The following is a 21,119-nucleotide window of genomic DNA, read 5'->3' on the forward strand; positions in this document are numbered from 1 at the left end:
CATTAGCTCTGTAGTTTGTCTAATCTTATATGAGTTATCCAAGTGTTCATAATTTTCTATGATGGTATCTTCATAATTCTATTAATTTGTTTGAATTATTATCATTTTGTTACTTTTAATCTTGTTACTTCAAGATCACTGCATTGAACTTGCTCTGTGTTCTCCTCACTAGAAACCTATAAAGCTGCAATTTTTTTCATTACACAAAATGTCAAACAAGATTTCACTCAAAAATAAGACAAAAGATTCGTTTGTTTAAGGGTTGGACCTTGACGGTAAGCTTGAGGTAGACATCTTCGGACTTTGGAGCTGTCCTTTTCGTCTTCTTGCTCTTACCTCCTGCGATCAAATCAATTCCCTGCAAACAAAAAAAAACACGATCGAAATGATCTCAGAAATCAAACAAATGTCACTATCGAAGTTACAAGAGAGACAATTCCGACACGGAAAGAGAGAGAGAGAGAGAGAGAGGGCAAGATTTTACCATTGTAGCCTTCTCCGGAGATGTGGTGGTGCCGCCGCCGCCGCCGTAGCATCTACGAGTGAAGTGGTGAAACTAACTTTTAAGTGTTTTCTCACAATGTTGGGTTTTTTTTTTCTTATTTCCACTAAGGGCCCAACACTATAAGCCCATCAAGAAACTACTATCATCAACCAAATTCTCTCTTTTTTATATGATTTTTTTACACAATTTTTTTATATTTATTTATTGGCTATCATATCAAGTTGAAGTATTCTGTTCAACATACAGTTTTATTCAGCTTTAGCTCTAAATATTTTCCAGTTCTTAAGTTTATACGTTAAAAAATTGTTTTTCAATGCTTTAAATCTATTTTGATTTTTAACTTGACTTTGTTTGTGATCTTTTTTTTTTGTTCAACGATAATTCGTTAAAAAAAGTAGAAAGAATTTAGCAAGTTACGTAATTTGGGTTTCTGAGAATGGATTTGGTTAAAGCATCAATCTGTCAATTCTCACCCTTTGGAAGAAAAAAGAAAGATAGATCGATAAACAGAAGGAAAGTTGCTTCGATATCCTTCACGATACCGTAGATCTTCTTTTCTTCGAAGAGTTTGACGTTGATGGCCCTGATCAGGGTTTGGTTATCGGAGAACATCCGAAGGTGGGTCACATTTAGCAAGGCTGCTGCTTGGAGGGCTGCTCGCATCACTAGGACTTCAGCAGCAAGAGGTGTTGTGACATTGTGATGGATTTGAGCTCATCTTTCATCCAGAGAGCGTGAAGGGTCCGAGATGATCCATACTAGTTCTAAATACATTGCAAAAAAATATAACTGATCAAAAGAAAAAAAAAAGAAAGAAGGAAGGTGTTCTGTTCAACTATCATTGTTAATTATCTACGGTCCCTTGATTAAAAAAAATGCTTACGAAATCTTACTTGTTTTATCAAAAAGTAAAAACTATGTTAGGGAGGGGACATGATGGGCACCCAGATATACAAATACAAGTATTAATCTCACACGTATGTAACTGTACAAAGTGCTGCTCCCTATCTCTAACCATAAAACCGAACTTTTCAAAAGACGCGGTTTCTCGCCCGACCTGAATACAAATTTCTTGCAGAATTAAATAAAGGAATAAATGTGTGTATAAAATCATTAAATTGTACGGAAGACTATTTTACTTTGACCAGTTCCAATGAGAAACCTCCACGTCTCATCCTTTTAGGCTGGATCTTCCACCACCGCCCACTAACTCACGTATTCTTGCCTTGGAAGGTTTCACTAATTACCTTTTCTTCTAACTATCTTTGAGAGTTTTGACAACTAATCATTTTTATAGTTTGCTTGGACAAAAGACGATCATTGGATCCATTAATCATCAACTGATTGATGTATTCGTTTACATAATTAGACTACCTAATGTCCATTATATATGGCTAAGAAAGTGTTCAAAGTTGCATTTAATTTAATAAAGAAAAAAATACCCGAACATACTAATAGTTTTCATGTTTCTAATTATGTTATGATTAGAAACTTGTAATTATAAGATAACCAATAGCCATTAAAAATGAAAGCTGCGTTGAAAAATATTAATCCCAAAATTTTCGGACAAGAGAGAGAGACACGACATAATCTGCACCATCTGTTTTCCTCTCTCCTCAATATTCTAAAGCTGGAAGTTTTTTTATTTTTCTCTTCTGAGAGAAAGAGATTTGGATTTGTTCTATTCTAATCTCCACTTTCATCCTCTCAGTTCTAAAGTATAATTAAGATCTCGTGTTTGACCCTTTAATTTGTCTCTTTCCTTTCGTGTTCCTTGCACTTTCCCGGGAAAATCCGAAACAGAACAAAAAAAAAAACAAAAGCTTACGACTCTCTGATCACCTCTAAGTGAGGCTCTAACCCATCAACGACCCATTGTTCCTACCCTGATTTGGCACGAACCCTTTTGTTTCAATTTCAGGTTCCGGTGAGAAAAAAAGTTTCGGATCAAAGCCAAAAAACAATGACGACGACGATGACAACAGAAGGGATGATGATGGAGATAAGTATGGTGGATGACATCATCAGAAGATTATTAGAAGGCAAAGGAGGCAAACAGGTCCAGCTCTCAGAGATCGAGATCCGTCAACTCTGCGTTAACGCCAGACAAATCTTCCTCTCTCAGCCTAACCTCCTCGATCTCCATGCCCCCATTCGCATCTGCGGTACCCCCCCCCCCTCTCTCTCTCAAGAAAATTCTCATTTTGATTATTTATATTTTTATGTTTTCTTTTGTTTATTATGTTATTACAAACTATGAGAAATATTATAAATACGGCTATGAATACAGGTGATATTCATGGACAATACCAAGACCTTCTCCGTCTATTCGAATACGGAGGCTACCCTCCTTCAGCCAACTACCTCTTCCTCGGCGACTACGTCGACAGAGGCAAGCAGAGCCTCGAGACGATCTGCCTCCTCTTGGCTTACAAAATCCGCTACCCGTCCAAGGTCTTCCTCCTGAGAGGCAACCACGAGGACGCGAAGATCAACAGGATCTACGGCTTCTACGACGAGTGCAAACGGAGGTTCAACGTCAGGCTGTGGAAGGTATTCACCGACTGCTTCAACTGCCTGCCCGTTGCCGCCCTCATCGACGACAAGATCTTGTGTATGCACGGAGGGTTGTCGCCGGAGCTGGAGAATTTGGAGCAGATTAGGGAGATTCAGAGGCCTACTGAGATTCCGGACAACGGTCTTCTTTGTGATTTGCTTTGGTCGGATCCGGATCAGAAGCATGAAGGATGGTGTGATAGCGATAGGGGTATCTCGTGTACGTTTGGAGCTGATGTAGTTGCTGAGTTCTTGGATAAAAATGATCTTGACCTCATTTGCCGTGGCCATCAGGTAAAAAAATATACTTCCCCTAGACATTATTTGAGAAGCCTTTGTGATTTACTTTGGTCTGTTTGTTTGCAGGTGGTGGAAGATGGGTATGAGTTTTTTGCGAAAAGGAGATTAGTGACGATATTCTCAGCTCCAAACTATGGTGGAGAGTTTGACAATGCAGGTGCATTATTGAGCGTGGACCAATCTCTTGTTTGCTCTTTTGAGATTCTGAAACCTGCCCCATCTTCAAGCAGTATCCCTCTCAAGAAGGTTTGTTTTCACCAGACCAAGAAATGATTTTTCTGATGATACAATTGGTTTACCTAAGTACACATGGCTTTCTTTTTTTTATGTTTACTATTTTATCAGGTACCTAAAATGGGAAAGTCTTGAAACTCGATTAATAAAAGCTTCACAAGCTACTAAAGCTAGACTCTGTGCATTTTCTTAAGATAGGTAAAACTGCAATGGAGAAGAGAACCTCAAAGGCTCATCAAAGAAGAAGCATCTGTAAAAAGAAAACAAAAGTTGTTATCCAAGTATCTTGTGTATAGTTGCTTCTTTGTGATTTTCATCTCCTTTTTGGTCTGTTTTCTTTTTCTTTTCTTCTTATGTTTATTCTTTGTTACTCCTTCCTAGTTTAACTTAGAGTGCCCCTCCTCTTTTGCTTTAATATAACTCTTTTCTTGTATCATCATCAAGTTACCACATTTTTTTTAAAAAATCTTTCAATATAGAATTGACTTCCATGGTTTGGCTCTTACTTTTCTTAATCGTCAGTACAGTAAAAGTTTTTACAGAGATTATTTAAATGTTTGAATGCTATGCTAAGGAACTCAAACAAAGAGAGTTTTAAACTCCTCTTTAGGCAACAATCCCATTCATGTTCCTAACCACTCTTTCTCTCTGAATCAAACCTCGCATCTGCCGCTGATAACGCCCCCTGATTTCTAGCCAACAAACTGTTCGTAGCACAATGACTATTACTAGCCAATAGATCTGAAGAGATTGAAACCACGCAGTTTTCACGAGTGGTTCTTCTTCCACCACCAATGGCGGCTCTAGACTTGATTTGCTTCCGTAACAAGGCTCTTCATCAGCTGATTGAACAGTGAAACCCAATGCATAGCAGAACGCTGTGCCATTAGTCTCCCATTTAGAAGCTTTCCCGCAGATGATGCTTTCGCTTGCTCCACACGGTACTATAACCTGACACACACATAACAAGAAGACACAAAGATCTCTCTCAAAACTTCAGAATTCTCAAAGAGTGTTTTGCCTCATTGGTCTTTTACCTGATCACTGGCATCACTAGTGAAGTAAGCATCAGAGCAAGCTTCAAAGACTCTGTCACAGAAGGAGGCACAAATGGGAAGAGTTTTTGAACATTCCAAAAGCTCAAACAAATACAAACAGTCTTTAGGAGCTTCTCCATAAGTAGACAGGTTTTGGACAGCTGAGAGCATCCGTGAAGCAGAGCAACTAGTCTTCCCATGGAACTCGTTACATAGGTTTAGATCAGAAAACTTGGGAAGGTTTCCTTCTGACTCTGATGGTTGAAATCGTCCTTCTTCAACTGATGCACCTGAAGAAGAAGAAGAACAACAACAACGCTCAAAAATTCAACAAAGTTTCATTCTTTTTCAAGATAGCTAAATTAAACGCATGAAACAGAGAGAACAAGTCCTGCCATTGCAACGATTTCGATAAGTTTAACCATGAAGAGCAAGCATCTCACGCGTTCACAGCTCAGTTTGAAACTGTTTCTATTGGATCAAAACGAATCGAGCTGGTCTAAAGGAACTGAAAGATCGAATCTTTTCGAGTAGAACATCGCAAATACTCTGTTTCAGAAGGGGTTTGATGCAAGATAACGAACGAAGTTGATGCAAAAGAGTTGAAAGATTGATACTTACCAGACGAAGAAGAGATCAAGAGAGGAAGCAACATGATCAGAGTAAGAAGCTGAAGAAACATCCTCTTCGTGAAGTATCCTCCCATCTTTCTCCACTGATCTCTACGATGAAAAGTAATTATCTTGAAGCCGAGTTCAAGAAGAAACAATCCTCTACTGCTTTCTGTTTCTTTTTTTCAAATAGTTTCTCCCTCTCTTCTCATGTATATATATAGCAACAACAACAACACTTGAAATGCCAATCTGGTTTAGTGTACACTTTCGGTTGAGGTTTATAGTCTCCGCTTTACTTAAAACCACTCCGGTTCATGGTGATTTCATTGAATTGGGTTTGATTAGATTTTATTAACCGGTTTACAAACTAAACTTCTTCTGCAAAACTCAAGCACTTCTTTCACCAGCAAACAATCTCACAAGCTTTTCATACATTCACCATATCAATATCAAATCTGTTTGACAAATTATAATGAGACTAAAGAACAAAACAAATCAAGAATCAACTCACAGAAACACACAAGCCTTTAACGTTCTTTATTGCAGTGCGTCCTTGTGAGCCCTTTTCCTTATCACCATCAAAGATAGCCATCAGCTCAGGCACCAGCCTCCCATGTTTCATCACAAACCTATTCAAAAACACCTTATCACTACACGCCAAAACAGACGACATCGGAGGTATCCCACCATATCCTCCTCCTCCTCTTCCACTCATCACTCCTTTCTCCACAAGAGCTCTTACCACACCACACCTAGGAACCATCCTCTTCTCCAAACTATACCCAAGCACCGGAGGTATCCCAACCACATCCTTCAACTCCCACTTCATCTCCCCAACCAAAAACTCAACCTTCCTCCTCACATTCTCCGCAGACAAACCAACACAAGTGGGGAAACACTTCACCATCGACACAAACTCCTCCCCGCTAAAACCCAACCCTAAAAAAGTCTCTACACAGCTTCTTATCTTCTCCTCTGACGCACGCATGCACTCCGGACGCTTCTTCATCACCGCCACCACCTCCTCATCCCCCAAACCGCACCTCTTCAGCGTCTCAAACGTCTGAGTGATCTTCCTCTCGGAGAACTTCAAATAGTAAGGCCATTTGTTAAACATTTCCCAAACTTCCTCAACCCTAAACCCTAACTTGTTATACACGTTAACTTTCTCCTCTATCGTTCTCTCGCTCATCTCGTAGAAAACGTGCAGCGCTTGCACGAACTTCGACGTCGCGGGATCGAACCCCATCTCGACTACTTTCTTGACTGACATTTCAAACTTCTCTTTCCCACAGACAGGCTGGCTCTCTGAGACGAGTAATGTGAATAAGAACCGTTGAGGGACTCCCATATCTCTCAGAACCGATACGTTTCTCATCTTGTTCCCTTGCTTACCTGTTGTAGTAGAAGAATGAGAGCTCTTACCATCGTTGTGGATGATGTCTTTGATGAAGTCGAAGTACAATCCGGTGGATTTGGTGCCTCTCTTGGATAAGATTTTGGGGACTTTTGAGATGATCTCGGTCAGTTCAGAGGTTGAAGCTCCTCTGGATTGTAAAGATTGAAGCTTTGGGAGAAGGGTTGTCTTAGCATCGAGTGTGAGGAGGCGTGGGTAGGTGGTGATGATTTTGGAGATCTGAGTGGATGTGAAGCCGTAGCTTGTGAGAAGATTCAGAACTGAATCTGATTGAAGAGTAGACGCAGAGGAGGAGAAGGGATTGCGAAAAGGATATTCCTTTTGAAGAAGCTTCACTGAGATGACTCTAAAGGTAGAAGATTTATGAAGTTCGATACATTTTTTGCCGTGGAGTAACAGAGAAGAATACATGACAAAAGGTAATGTTTTTTTAGGACAGGATTCAGAATCTCCGACCGAACTAGATGTTTGAATTTGGAGATAGATAGTTTCAGAAGAGGAAAACTCACTCTTCAAACAGAGACGACCGATCTGGTGAATGTTTCCGACTAGATCAGATTCTCGGTGGTTATCTAGGGTTTTTAATATAATGACGGTTTTGACCAAAAATGAATAAAAAGAAGAGGATTGTATTAGGGGTAGTTTAGTAATCTGAAAATTGCAAACAGAAGAGGATTGTTTTAGCTTAGCAGAGATCCTCCTCCTCCCACAAGTCAAGACTCTTTTATCATCCCCGCGTCGTTGTCGGTGAGTTCTGTCTGAATCTCTAATTGTTCAGTTATTATAACACGTCGGTGAGTTATGAATCTCTGATTGTTCGGTTCTTTTCTGTGTCGGAATCTCATTTTCACGACATCTATGTTTTGTTTTGTTTCAGCCTGTAACCTTGCTTGATTTTTTTTTGTGTCGTGATGATGTTTTTGTGCTGTCTTGATTCGTATGCTTTTCATGACATGTGTTATATTCGTACATAGCCCTATGTGATTGTGATCTAACATAATCGTCGGTTCCTTAGATTGATATGTAACACGGCGGAATTTGGTAGGAAAGTTTATGTTTGCTTTCCAATGTTGTGTATTCAATTGACGGAATCTGAGAAAAACTGACATTGAGTAGCTGATTGCTGCAGGATTCTTGTTTCCGTTGGGTTTCGTGTTTAGTTGAGTTTAAATATTTACATTCACATGTTCCTCTTTAGGACAAACTAACAACAAACAATGGAGACGAAGAATACTCAAGCTGAAAACCCGCCTAAGCCAGCCATGTCTTCGTGTAGAAAGATAGTCAAGGATGATGCCAATTTCTTAGAAGACGTCAAGGACCACATTGATGAATTCATCAATGCCTCCATGGATGATCACAAGAATTGTTTCAACAAGACCATCAAGAAGGTTCTTCTCCTCTTTCTTCATTATCTCTACCTATAACATATAGCAAAACTTAGATAATTGTGCTTCAGAGGTTCTTTGTTTTGATTAGATTAATCTGATTTGGCTAATTAATAATATTAGCTTTTCTACTTGGGGTTTATTTGTTTCAGATGTTTGGATTATCGAAGGCTGTTGCAGAGAAGCAGCAAGCTGAAGAAGCTAAAGGAGTGGAGAGTTATTTGCCTCTTCAGACAACTCTCTCTGATTAGAGAAACTGATAGATTCATGCTAACCGAATATTGGTTCGGTTTACTTTTCGTTGGTTTGTTTCGATTAACAAAGTTTATGGGCTAATAATACCAACTGAATACAGTCGAATAAATTGGAGGCCTGAAAGGTTAAATACTTGAATCAAAATTTTTTGTTTTAACAAAATAAAAAGCGAAACCAACAATAGAATGATCATGAGTAATTGTTGAATTATATAATTAACCACTGTCCAATTAATTACTTTGAATTATTTTCCTGACTAAGTTATTTAATCTTCATTAACAGATTCTTGAATCATAACCAAAATATTTTTCTTAAACAATCCTCTGAAACAAGAGTTAATAACTCCAACAAAACTAAAATAAGATGTGTCAATAAAGAACACAAGGGCGATGATAAAATTGTATTTGAGCAAACAACGAAACAAAAACCGGAAACAGGAGTTTTAGTTCTTCTAGTCTTCTTCCTCGCCCTCGTTCTCAGCGATGTTGAAGTACCTCAACTCGTAGAGGTTACGGTCCTTGTTCGCTGCAATCACTCTGAGCCAATCCCTCACATTGTGCTTCTTCAAATACTTCTTCGTCAAGTACTTCAGATACCTAAAGAGACACACAAAGTAACATATCAGTTTCCATCATATCAAGACCAAAACGTAGAAGAGAGTGAACAAGTATGGTTACCTCTTGGAGAACTGACCATCAGAAGTGACAGTGATCTTGTTCTTCTCACGTGTGATTGTGACAGAATCACCGAGGGCACCGGCTTTGCCACCGACTTTGATCCTCTCCTGAAGGAACTTCTCGAGGGACGCAATCTCCATGATCTTGTCATCGACAGGCTTGGAGCAGTCAATGGAGAAGGACACTCCCTTCTTCTTTCCCTTGGCAACGGCTGCACTTCCTCTACTCATTTTTCCTCTCTACAAATCCAAAACCAGACAGAGTGTTTAAAATAATAACTTAAAATGAAAATATAAACACACATACACACACCAAAGACACATTCTCAAGATTCACTAAACTCAAATTCACAGTGAGATCTGATGAGGATCGAAACTTATGATCTAATCGTCGTTAATTACACTCTCGCGAGCTAAAACTACGAATTTGGGAGAATCTATTTCATCTTAAAATCTGGCGAGCTAAGTCTAATCTCAGAAACTGAAGAGCGCTTCCATTAGAGAGGGAGAGGTAGTAGTGAGAGACGTACCTTGAACAAATCGTGGAACTGTCTGAACAGATGAGCGGCGATTTTCAGCTGAGGAGACGAAAGCAAATGGCTAAGGGTTTTTGTGCTTTTAAAGTGCTCTCGCAGCCCTAATTTATATTCTCTTTAAATATCCTTAACGTCCCCCAAGTTTTTTAATAATCGCAAAATTACCCCAAGCTTTTGATATGTGTAAACTATAACTCCACATTTCTCTTTTCATTGAGAGTATAAGAACCAAAACTTCAAATTCGCATGCAACAAATAAGTATCTCGTGTGCAATAACACAGAACAATCGCACTGATAGTATCAGAAGAGTGAAAAGTATATAGAGAATTTACCGAAAAATTTAATATTTTTGTAGGGGTTTCGAAAAAAAAATTCAAAAATATGAAAATATTGTTTTAATGCATAATTGCATTCTTCACTAACATATGATGAAGGTCAAAGAGGTTTGAAACCTTTGTTATCTCCGTTTTTCTAGATTTTGAGAAAAAATCCAAAATATGAAAATACTGTTTTAATGCATAATTGCATCTTTCAATAACATATAATGAATGTTAAAGAGGTTTGAAACTTTTGTTTTCTCCGGTCCTCTAGAAAATAACGATTTTATAGTGGTTAATCCACCAATTTAGGGAGTATTATGAAGTTTTACTAAATTAATTGACAAAAAATTAAAATGATGACCATGTACCATGAAAGGGAGTTTAATATACATTAATATAAATTTAGAATGTGTTTAGAATTTTTAAACAACACTAAAGATCATAGGCTTCGATACATAGAGCATTTACCCTAAAATTCAATATTTTCGTTATGGTTAGTTAACACATTGATTTTAAGAAAAATTCAAAAAAAAAACGAAAATATTGTTTTAATGCATAGTTGCATCATTCACAAACATATGATGAAGGTCAAAGAGGTTTAGAAATTTTTTGTCTTCGTTTCTCTATAAAATAACGATTTTATAGTGCTTAATCCACCAATTTAGGGAGTATTATGAAGTTTTACTAAATTTATTGACAAACAATTAAAACGATGCCCATTTACCATGAAAGAGAGTTTAATATACATTAATACAAATGTAGAATGTGTTTAGAAATTTTAAAACAACACTAAAGATCACATGCTTCAATATATAGAGTATTTACCGAAAATTTAATATTTTCATAGGGGTTAACACATAGATTTTGAGAAAAATTCAAAAATATAGAAATACTGTTTTAATGCATAGTTGCATCTTTCACAAACATATAATGAAGATCACAGAGGTTTAGAACTTTTGTTGTCTCAGTTTCTATAGAAAATATCGATTTTATAGTGCTTAATCCACCAATTTAGGAAATATTTTGAAACTTTACTAAATTAATTGAAAAAAATTAAAACGATGCCCATGTACTATAAAAGAGAGTTTAATATACATTAATACAAATGTAGAATGTGCTTAGAAATTAAAAAAAAAACACTAAAGATCATAGGCTTCAGTATATAGAGCGTTTACCGAAAAATTTAATATTTTCGTAGGGGACACATACATTTTGAGAAAATTTCAAAAATATGAAAATACTTTTTAATGCATAGTTGCATCTTTCACTAACATATGATGACAATCAAAGAGGTTTAGAACTTTTTTTTGTCTGCGTTTATCTATAAAATAGCAATTTTATAGTGCTTAATCCACCGAATTATGGAGTATTATGAAGTTTTACTAAATTTATTGACCAACAATTAAAACGATGCCTATGTACCATGAAAGAGAGTTTAATATACATTAATACAAATATATAATGTGTTTAGAAATTTTAAAGCAACACTAAAGATCACATGCTTCAATATATATAGCATTTACCGTAAAATTCAATATTCTCGTAGAGGTTAACACATAGATTTTGAGAAAAATTCAAAAATATGAAAATTCTGTTTTAATGCATAGTTGCATCTTTCACAAACATATAATGAAGATCACAGAAGTTTAGAACTTTTGTTGTCTTCGTTTCTCTAGAAAATTGCGATTTTCTATCCACCAATTTAGGTAATATTATGAACTTTTATTAAATTAATTGAAACAAATTTAGAACAATGCTCATGCACCATGAAAGAGAGTTTAATATACATTAATACAATTTTAGAATGTGTTTATAAATTTTAAAACAACACTAAAGATCGTAGGCTTCAATATATATAGCATTTACCGAAATATTCAATATTTTCGTAGGGGTTAAAGCCTAGATTTTGAGAAAAATTCAAAAATATGAAAATTTTATTTTAATCCATAGTTGCATCCTTCACTAATATATGATGAATATCAAAGTGGTTTAGAACTTTTATTGTCTCCGTTTCTCTAGAAAATATCGATTTAATAGTGCTTAATCCACCAATTTAGAGAATATTTTGAAGCTTTACTAAATTAATTGAAAAAATTAAAACGATGTCTATTTACCATGACAGAGAGTTTAATATACATTAATACAAATTTAGAATGTGTTTAGAAATTTTAAAACAACACTAAAGATCACATGCTTCAATATATAGAGCATTTACCGAAAAATTCAATATTTTCGTAGGGGGTTAACACATAAATTTTAAATTTTTTTTAAAAATATGAAAATACAGTTTTAATGAGTAGTTGCATCTTTCACTAACATATGATAAAGATCAAAGAGGTTTGGAACTTTTTTTGTCTTCGTTTCTCTATAAAATAGCAATTTTATAGTGATTAGTTCACCAATTTATGGAGTATTATGAAGTTTTACTAAATTTATTGACAAAAAATTAAAACGATGTCCATGTACCATGAAAGAGAGTTTAATATACATTAATACAAATATATAATGTGTTTAGAAATTTTAAAGCAACACTAAAGATCACATGCTTCAATATATAGAGCATTTACCGAAAATTCAATATTCTCGTAGAGGTTAACACATAGATTTTGAGAAAAATTCAAAAATATGAAAATTCTGTTTTAATGCATAGTTGCATCTTTCACAAATATATAATAAAGATCACAGAGGTTTAGAACTTTTGTTGTCTTCGTTTCTCTAGAAAATTACGATTTTCTATCCACCAATTTAGGTAATATTATGAACTTTTATTAAATTAATCGAAAAAAATTTAGAACAATGCTCATGAACCATGAAAGAGAGTTTCATATACATTAATACAAATTTAGAATGTGTTTATAAATTTTAAAACAACACTAAAGATCGTAGGCTTCAATATATATAGCATTTACCAAAATATTCAATATTTTCGTAGGGGTTAACACATAGATTTTGAGAAAAAATCAAAAATATGAAAATTCTATTTTAATTCATAGTTGCATCCTTCACTAATATATGATGAATATCAAAGTGGTTTAGAACTTTTATTGTCTCCGTTTCTCTAGAAAATAGCGATTTAATAGTGCTTAATCCACCAATTTAGAGAATATTTTGAAGCTTTACTAAATTAATAGAAAAAATTAAAACGATGTCCATTTTCCATGAAAGCGAGTTTAATATACATTAATACAAATGTAGAATGTGTTTAGAAATTTTAAAACAACACTACAGATCACATGCTTCAATATATAGAGCATTTACCGAAAATTCAATATTTTCGTAGGGGTTAACACATATATTTTTTAAAAAAAATAAAAATATGAAAATACAGTTTTAATGAGTAGTTGCATCTTTCACTAACATATGATGAAGATCAAAGAGGTTTGGAACTTTTTTTTGTCTTCGTTTCTCTTTAAAATAGCAATTTTATAGTGATTAGTTCACCAATTTATGGAGTATTATGAAGTTTTACTAAATTTATTGACAAAAAAATTAAAACGATTCCCATGTACCATGAAAGAGAGTTTAATATACATTAATACAAATATATAATATGTTTAGAAATTTTAAAGCAACACTAAAGATCACATGCTTCAATATATAGAGCATTTACCGAAAATTCAATATTTTCGTAGAGGTTAACACATAGATTTTGAGAAAAATTCAAAAATATGAAAATTCTGTTTTAATGCATAGTTGCATCTTTCACAGACATATAATGAAGATCACAGAGGTTTAGAACTTTTGTTGTCTTCGTTTCTCTAGAAAATTGCGATTTTCTATCCACCAATTTAGGTAATATTATGAACTTTTATTAAATTAATTGACAAAAATTTAGAACAATGCTCATGCACCATGAAAGAGAGTTTAATATACATTAATACAAATTTAGAATGTGTTTATAAATTTTAAAACAACACTAAAGATCGTAGGCTTCAATATATATAGCATTTACCGAAATATTCAATATTTTTGTAGAGGTTAACACAGAGATTTTGAGAAAAATTCAAAAATATGAAAAATTCTATTTTAATTCATAGTTGCATCCTTCACTAATACATGATGAATATCAAAGTGGTTTAGAACTTTTATTGCTCCGTTTCTCTAGAAAATAGCGATTTAATAGTGCTTAATCCACCAATTTAGAGAATATTTTGAAGCTTTACTAAATTAATTGAAAAAATTAAAACGATGTCCATTTACCATGAAAGAGAGTTTAATATACATAAATACAAATGTAGAATGTGTTTAGAAATTTTAAAACAACACTAAAGATCACATGCTTAAATATATAGAGCATTTTCCGAAACATTCAATATTTTCGTTGGGGTTACACATATAATTTGAGAAAAATTAAAAAATATGAAAACACTGTTTTAATGCATAGTTGCATCTTTCACAAACATATAATGAAGATCACAGAGGTTTAAAATTTTTGTTGTCTCCGTTTCTCTAAAAAACAGCGATTTTATAGTGGTTAGTCCACCAATTTAGGGAATATTTTGAAGCTTTACTAAATTATTTGAAAAAAAATTAAAACGACGCCCATGTACCATGAAATTGAGTTTAATATACATTAATACAAATGTAGAATGTGTTTAGAAATTTTAAAACAACACTAAAGATCATAGGCTTTAGTATATAGAGCATTTACCGAAAAATTCAATATTTTCATAGGGATTAACACATAGATTTTGTGAAAAATTTCAAAAATATGAAAATAGTGTTTTAATGCATAGTTGCATCCTTCACTAACATATGATGAAGATCAAAGAGGGTTAGAATTTTTGTTGTCTTCGTTTCTTATGAAAATTGCGACTTTATAGTGGTTAGTCCACCAATTTAGATAACATTATGAACTTTTAATAAAAAAAATTTAGAACGATACTCATGCACCATGAAAGAGAGTTTAATATACATTAATACAAATTTATAATGTGTTTAGAAATTTTAAAACAACACTAAAGATCATAGGCTTCAATATATATAGCATTTACCGAAAAATTCAATATTTTCGTAGGGGTTAACACATAGATTTTGAAAAAAATTCAAAAATATGAAAATTTTATTTTAATTCATAGTTGCATCCTTCACTAACATATGATGAATATCAAAGTGGTTTAGAACTTTTGCTGTCTTCGATTCTCTAGAAAATAGCGATTTTATAGTGCTTAGTTCACCAATTTAGTGAGTATTATGAAGTTTTACTAAATTAATTGACAAAAACTTAAAACGATGCCCATGTACCATGAAAAAGAGTTTAATATACATTAATACAAATGTATAATATGTTTAGAAATTTAAAACAACACTAAAGATCACATGCTTCAATATATAGAGCATTTACCGAAACATTCAATATTTTTGTAAGGGTTACACATATACTTTGAGAAAAATTAAAAAATATGAAAACACTGTTTTAATGCATAGTTGCATCTTTCACAAACATATAATGAAGATCACAGAGGTTTAAAATTTTTGTTGTCTCTGTTTCTCTAAAAATAGCGATTTTATAGTGGTTAATCCACCAATTTAGAGAATATTTTGAAGCTTTACTAAATTAATTGAAAAAAATAAAAAGACGCCCATGTAACATGAAAGAGAGTTTAATATACATTAATACAAATGTAGAATGTGTTTAGAAATTTTAAAACAACACTAAAGATCATAGGCTTCCGTCTATAGAGCATTTACCGAAAAATTCAATATTTTCGTAGGGATTAACACATAGATTTTGTGAAAAATTTCAAAAACATGAAAATAGTGCTTCAATGCATAGTTGTATCCTTCACTAACATATGATGAAGATCAAAGAGGGTTAGAACTTTTGCTGTCTTCGTTTCTCTAGAAAATTGCGATTTTATAGTGGTTAGTCCACCAATTTAGGTAATATTATGAACTTTTATTAAATTAATTGACAAAAATTTAGAACAATGTTCATGCACCATGAAAGAGAGTTTAATATACACTAATACAAATTTAGAATGTGTTTAGAAATTTTAAAACAACACTAAAGATCACATGCTTTAATATATAGAGCATTTACCGAAAAATTTAATATTTTCGTAGGGGTTAACACATAGATTTTGAAAAAAATTAAAAAATATGAAAATACTGTTTTAATGAGTAGTTGCATCTTTCACTAACATATGATGAAGGTCAAGAGAGGTTTGGAACTTTTTGTCTTCGTTTCTCTATAAAATAGCGATTTTAAAGTGATTAGTTCACCAATTTAGGGAGTATTATGAAGTTTTACTAAATTAATTGACAAACAATTAAAAACGATGTCCATGTACCATGAAATAAAGTTTAATATACATTAATACAAATATATAATGTGTTTTGAAATTGTAAAACAACACTAAAGATCACATGCTTCAATATATATAGCATTTACCGAAAAATTCAATATTTTCGTAGAGGTTATAACACATAGATTTTGAGAAAAATTAAAAAATATGAAAATTCTGTTTTAATGCATAGTTGCATCTTTCACAAACATATAATGAAGATCACAGAGGTTTAGAACTTTTGTTGTCTCCGTTTCTTTAGAAAAATAGTGATTTAATAGTGCTTAGTCCACCAATTTAGGAAATATTTTGAAGCATTATTAAATTATTTGAAAAAATTAAAATGATGCCCATGAACCATGAAAGAGAGTTTAATATACATTAATACAAATGTAGAATGTGTTTAAAAATTTTAAAACAACACTAAAGATCACATGCTTCAATATATAGAACATTTACCGAAACATTCAATATTTTCGTAGGTTACACTTATATTTTGAGAAAAATTAAAAAATATGAAAACACTGTTTTAATGCATAGTTGCATATTTCACAAACATATAATGAAGATCACAAAGGTTTAAAATTTTTGTTGTCTCCGTTTCTTTAAAAAATAGCGATTTTATAGTGGTTAATCCTCCAATTTAGAAAATATTTTGAAGCATTACTAAATTATTTGAAACAAATTAAAACGACGCCCATGTACCATGAAATAGAGTTTAATATACATTAATACAAATTTAGAATGTGTTTATAAATTTTAAAACAACACTAAAGATCGTAGGCTTCAATATATATAGCATTTACCGAAATATTCAATATTTTTGTAGAGGTTAACACAGAGATTTTGAGAAAAATTCAAAAATATGAAAAATTCTATTTTAATTCATAGTTGCATCCTTCACTAATACATGATGAATATCAAAGTGGTTTAGAACTTTTATTGCTCCGTTTCTCTAGAAAATAGCGATTTAATAGTGCTTAATCCACCAATTTAGAGAATATTTTGAAGCTTTACTAAATTAATTGAAAAAATTAAAACGATGTCCATTTACCATGAAAGAGAGTTTAATATACATAAATACAAATGTAGAATGTGTTTAGAAATTTTAAAACAACACTAAAGATCACATGCTTAAATATATAGAGCATTTTCCGAAACATTCAATATTTTCGTTGGGGTTACACATATAATTTGAGAAAAAATAAAAAATATGAAAACACTGTTTTAATGCATAGTTGCATCTTTCACAAACATATAATGAAGATCACAGAGGTTTAAAATTTTTGTTGTCTCCGTTTCTCTAAAAAACAGCGATTTTATAGTGGTTAGTCCACCAATTTAGGGAATATTTTGAAGCTTTACTAAATTATTTGAAAAAAAATTAAAACGACGCCCATGTACCATGAAATTGAGTTTAATATACATTAATACAAATGTAGAATGTGTTTAGAAATTTTAAAACAACACTAAAGATCATAGGCTTTAGTATATAGAGCATTTACCGAAAAATTCAATATTTTCATAGGGATTAACACATAGATTTTGTGAAAAATTTCAAAAATATGAAAATAGTGTTTTAATGCATAGTTGCATCCTTCACTAACATATGATGAAGATCAAAGAGGGTTAGAATTTTTGTTGTCTTCGTTTCTTATGAAAATTGCGACTTTATAGTGGTTAGTCCACCAATTTAGATAACATTATGAACTTTTAATAAAAAAATTTAGAACGATACTCATGCACCATGAAAGAGAGTTTAATATACATTAATACAAATTTATAATGTGTTTAGAAATTTTAAAACAACACTAAAGATCATAGGCTTCAATATATATAGCATTTACCGAAAAATTCAATATTTTCGTAGGGGTTAACACATAGATTTTGAAAAAAATTCAAAAATATGAAAATTTTATTTTAATTCATAGTTGCATCCTTCACTAACATATGATGAATATCAAAGTGGTTTAGAACTTTTGCTGTCTTCGATTCTCTAGAAAATAGCGATTTTATAGTGCTTAGTTCACCAATTTAGTGAGTATTATGAAGTTTTACTAAATTAATTGACAAAAACTTAAAACGATGCCCATGTACCATGAAAAAGAGTTTAATATACATTAATACAAATGTATAATATGTTTAGAAATTTAAAACAAACACTAAAGATCACATGCTTCAATATATAGAGCATTTACCGAAACATTCAATATTTTTGTAAGGGTTACACATATACTTTGAGAAAAATTAAAAAATATGAAAACACTGTTTTAATGCATAGTTGCATCTTTCACAAACATATAATGAAGATCACAGAGGTTTAAAATTTTTTGTTGTCTCTGTTTCTCTAAAAATAGCGATTTTATAGTGGTTAATCCACCAATTTAGAGAATATTTTGAAGCTTTACTAAATTAATTGAAAAAAATAAAAAGACGCCCATGTAACATGAAAGAGAGTTTAATATACATTAATACAAATGTAGAATGTGTTTAGAAATTTTAAAACAACACTAAAGATCATAGGCTTCCGTCTATAGAGCATTTACCGAAAAATTTAATATTTTCGTAGGGATTAACATATAGATTTTGTGAAAAATTTCAAAAACATGAAAATAGTGCTTCAATGCATAGTTGTATCCTTCACTAACATATGATGAAGATCAAAGAGGGTTAGAACTTTTGCTGTCTTCGTTTCTCTAGAAAATTGCGATTTTATAGTGGTTAGTCCACCAATTTAGGTAATATTATGAACTTTTATTAAATTAATTGACAAAAATTTAGAACAATGTTCATGCACCATGAAAGAGAGTTTAATATACACTAATACAAATTTAGAATGTGTTTAGAAATTTTAAAACAACACTAAAGATCACATGCTTTAATATATAGAGCATTTACCGAAAAATTTAATATTTTCGTAGGGGTTAACACATAGATTTTGAAAAAAATTAAAAAATATGAAAATACTGTTTTAATGAGTAGTTGCATCTTTCACTAACATATGATGAAGGTCAAAGAGGTTTGGAACTTTTTTGTCTTCGTTTCTCTATAAAATAGCGATTTTAAAGTGATTAGTTCACCAATTTAGGGAGTATTATGAAGTTTTACTAAATTAATTGACAAACAATTAAAACGATGTCCATGTACCATGAAATAAAGTTTAATATACATTAATACAAATATATAATGTGTTTTGAAATTGTAAAACAACACTAAAGATCACATGCTTCAATATATATAGCATTTACCGAAAAATTCAATATTTTCGTAGAGGTTATAACACATAGATTTTGAGAAAAATTAAAAAATATGAAAATTCTGTTTTAATGCATAGTTGCATCTTTCACAAACATATAATGAAGATCACAGAGGTTTAGAACTTTTGTTGTCTCCGTTTCTTTAGAAAATAGTGATTTAATAGTGCTTAGTCCACCAATTTAGGAAATATTTTGAAGCATTATTAAATTATTTGAAAAAATTAAAATGATGCCCATGAACCATGAAAGAGAGTTTAATATACATTAATACAAATGTAGAATGTGTTTAAAAATTTTAAAACAACACTAAAGATCACATGCTTCAATATATAGAACATTTACCGAAACATTCAATATTTTCGTAGGTTACACTTATATTTTGAGAAAAATTAAAAAATATGAAAACACTGTTTTAATGCATAGTTGCATATTTCACAAACATATAATGAAGATCACAAAGGTTTAAAATTTTTGTTGTCTCCGTTTCTTTAAAAAATAGCGATTTTATAGTGGTTAATCCTCCAATTTAGAAAATATTTTGAAGCATTAATAAATTATTTGAAACAAATTAAAACGACGCTCATGTACCATGAAATAGAGTTTAATATACATTAATACAAATGTAGAATGTGTTTAGAAATTTTAAAACAACACTAAAGATCATAGGCTTCAGTATATAGAGCATTTTCCGAAAAATTCAATATTTTCGTAGGGATAACACATAGATTTTGTGAAAAATTTCAAAAATATGAAAATAGTGTTTTATTGCATAGTTGCATCCTTCACTAACATATGATGAAGATCAAAGAGGGTTAGAACTTTTGTTGTCTTCGTTTCTCTAGAAAATTGCGATTTTATAGTGGTTAGTCCACCAATTTAGGTAATACTAGTATATTTCACCCGAGCTACGCTCGGGTATTTAATTCATTGTTTTTTTCTTATCTTTAATTGATAACAAAAACCTTTTTTTAGTTTAATTTAGTAAAAGTAAATTTGAATAATTGGAAGGAAATAATTTATGATAACATGATATTTTAGTATATTAAAAAATTGCATACTTTAGCTAGTATACTTGGTTAGATGTAAGCATGCTTAAATAATTATTTATAATATTTTTTTTTTAACGAATTCACCTCAACCACATCTAGATATATTTATATATGTTCATCCCATGATATTTATTATATAAATTACTGTCCAAAATTAGTCATTTAAGAGTTTTACAAATTCGATATTTAATAATTGGTTAACCATACAATGTTTACAACACTAACTATTGTTTAAAAATAAACAAATTTAGTGGTCAAGGTTTTGTTCTATGCCTTCTTTGAATAATTAAAAGGTTTTGCATTTGACCTATTGATCAAAACATGAACAGGAATGTGGGCTGAGAGTCTTCGTGTAAGTTGTCTCGTTTCCCTTTAATTCTCCTTCAATCGTTGTCGACTTCAAATTAAACATATTTTCTTTGTTTTAAGCTGAGAATCATTTTTTACGTTGAAAACAGTAATGAGAACAGTAATGATTCCTCTGCAAAAAAAAAAGAAATAAAAAAACAAAAGCATAAGGAATGGGAACTGTACAACAAAACATGATTAATTGTTGGAATTAAGATACTTTATCACTTACTCATTTACTATACAGCCACCATCAGATTGAAAATTCGTCCAGAAAAGAAAGAGTATAGGATGTTGTCGGTATCAAAATAAAATTATGGGAGAGATGAAAGCATCAGT

General features: G+C 32.0%; 5 protein-coding genes and 1 long non-coding RNA gene across 7 annotated transcripts; 2 read left to right on the forward strand and 4 right to left on the reverse strand.

Moving 5' to 3' along the window:
* Positions 1 to 57: 57 nt before the first annotated feature.
* On the reverse strand, positions 58 to 1,851 carry LOC125609132. Its single transcript, XR_007339598.1, has 2 exons — positions 485 to 1,851; positions 58 to 358 (listed from the first exon to the last, which is right to left on the reverse strand). It is a non-coding gene; the product is annotated as an uncharacterized LOC125609132 (long non-coding RNA).
* A 233-nt stretch (positions 1,852 to 2,084) lies between these two features.
* On the forward strand, positions 2,085 to 4,086 carry LOC106362019 (serine/threonine-protein phosphatase PP1 isozyme 9-like). Its single transcript, XM_013801837.3, has 4 exons — positions 2,085 to 2,670; positions 2,796 to 3,355; positions 3,428 to 3,607; positions 3,707 to 4,086. Exons 1-4 carry the CDS (start codon positions 2,469 to 2,471, stop codon positions 3,728 to 3,730), a joined length of 966 nt encoding a protein of 321 aa, XP_013657291.2. The 5' UTR covers positions 2,085 to 2,468; the 3' UTR covers positions 3,731 to 4,086.
* On the reverse strand, positions 4,072 to 5,485 carry LOC125609129. Its single transcript, XM_048780134.1, has 3 exons — positions 5,254 to 5,485; positions 4,633 to 4,922; positions 4,072 to 4,546 (listed from the first exon to the last, which is right to left on the reverse strand). Exons 1-3 carry the CDS (start codon positions 5,336 to 5,338, stop codon positions 4,202 to 4,204), a joined length of 720 nt encoding a protein of 239 aa, XP_048636091.1. The 5' UTR covers positions 5,339 to 5,485; the 3' UTR covers positions 4,072 to 4,201.
* Positions 5,486 to 5,660: 175 nt separating this feature from the next.
* LOC125609127 (transcription termination factor MTERF15, mitochondrial-like) lies at positions 5,661 to 7,289 on the reverse strand. Its single transcript, XM_048780132.1, has one exon. The coding sequence runs from the start codon at positions 7,072 to 7,074 to the stop codon at positions 5,749 to 5,751; it is 1,326 nt and encodes a 441-aa protein (XP_048636089.1). The 5' UTR covers positions 7,075 to 7,289; the 3' UTR covers positions 5,661 to 5,748.
* A 10-nt stretch (positions 7,290 to 7,299) lies between these two features.
* On the forward strand, positions 7,300 to 8,468 carry LOC125609131. Of its 2 annotated transcripts, none has more exons than XM_048780136.1 (3): positions 7,300 to 7,410; positions 7,862 to 8,054; positions 8,204 to 8,468. In XM_048780136.1, exons 2-3 carry the CDS (start codon positions 7,881 to 7,883, stop codon positions 8,300 to 8,302), a joined length of 273 nt encoding a protein of 90 aa, XP_048636093.1. In that variant the 5' UTR covers positions 7,300 to 7,410; positions 7,862 to 7,880; the 3' UTR covers positions 8,303 to 8,468. The 2 variants fall into 2 exon arrangements, with proteins under 2 accessions (XP_048636093.1, XP_048636094.1); XM_048780137.1 differs by having other exon boundaries at positions 7,354 to 7,457.
* Positions 8,469 to 8,597: 129 nt separating this feature from the next.
* LOC125609130 (60S ribosomal protein L22-2-like) lies at positions 8,598 to 9,633 on the reverse strand. The gene is made up of 3 exons (XM_048780135.1): positions 9,513 to 9,633; positions 8,984 to 9,222; positions 8,598 to 8,902 (listed from the first exon to the last, which is right to left on the reverse strand). Exons 2-3 carry the CDS (start codon positions 9,211 to 9,213, stop codon positions 8,758 to 8,760), a joined length of 375 nt encoding a protein of 124 aa, XP_048636092.1. The 5' UTR covers positions 9,214 to 9,222; positions 9,513 to 9,633; the 3' UTR covers positions 8,598 to 8,757.
* Between the last annotated feature and the right edge of the window lie 11,486 nt (positions 9,634 to 21,119).

The sequence above is a fragment of the Brassica napus genome, chromosome A5 (assembly GCF_020379485.1).
Source record: "Brassica napus cultivar Da-Ae chromosome A5, Da-Ae, whole genome shotgun sequence".
In the NCBI taxonomy this organism is placed as follows: domain Eukaryota; kingdom Viridiplantae; phylum Streptophyta; class Magnoliopsida; order Brassicales; family Brassicaceae; genus Brassica; species Brassica napus.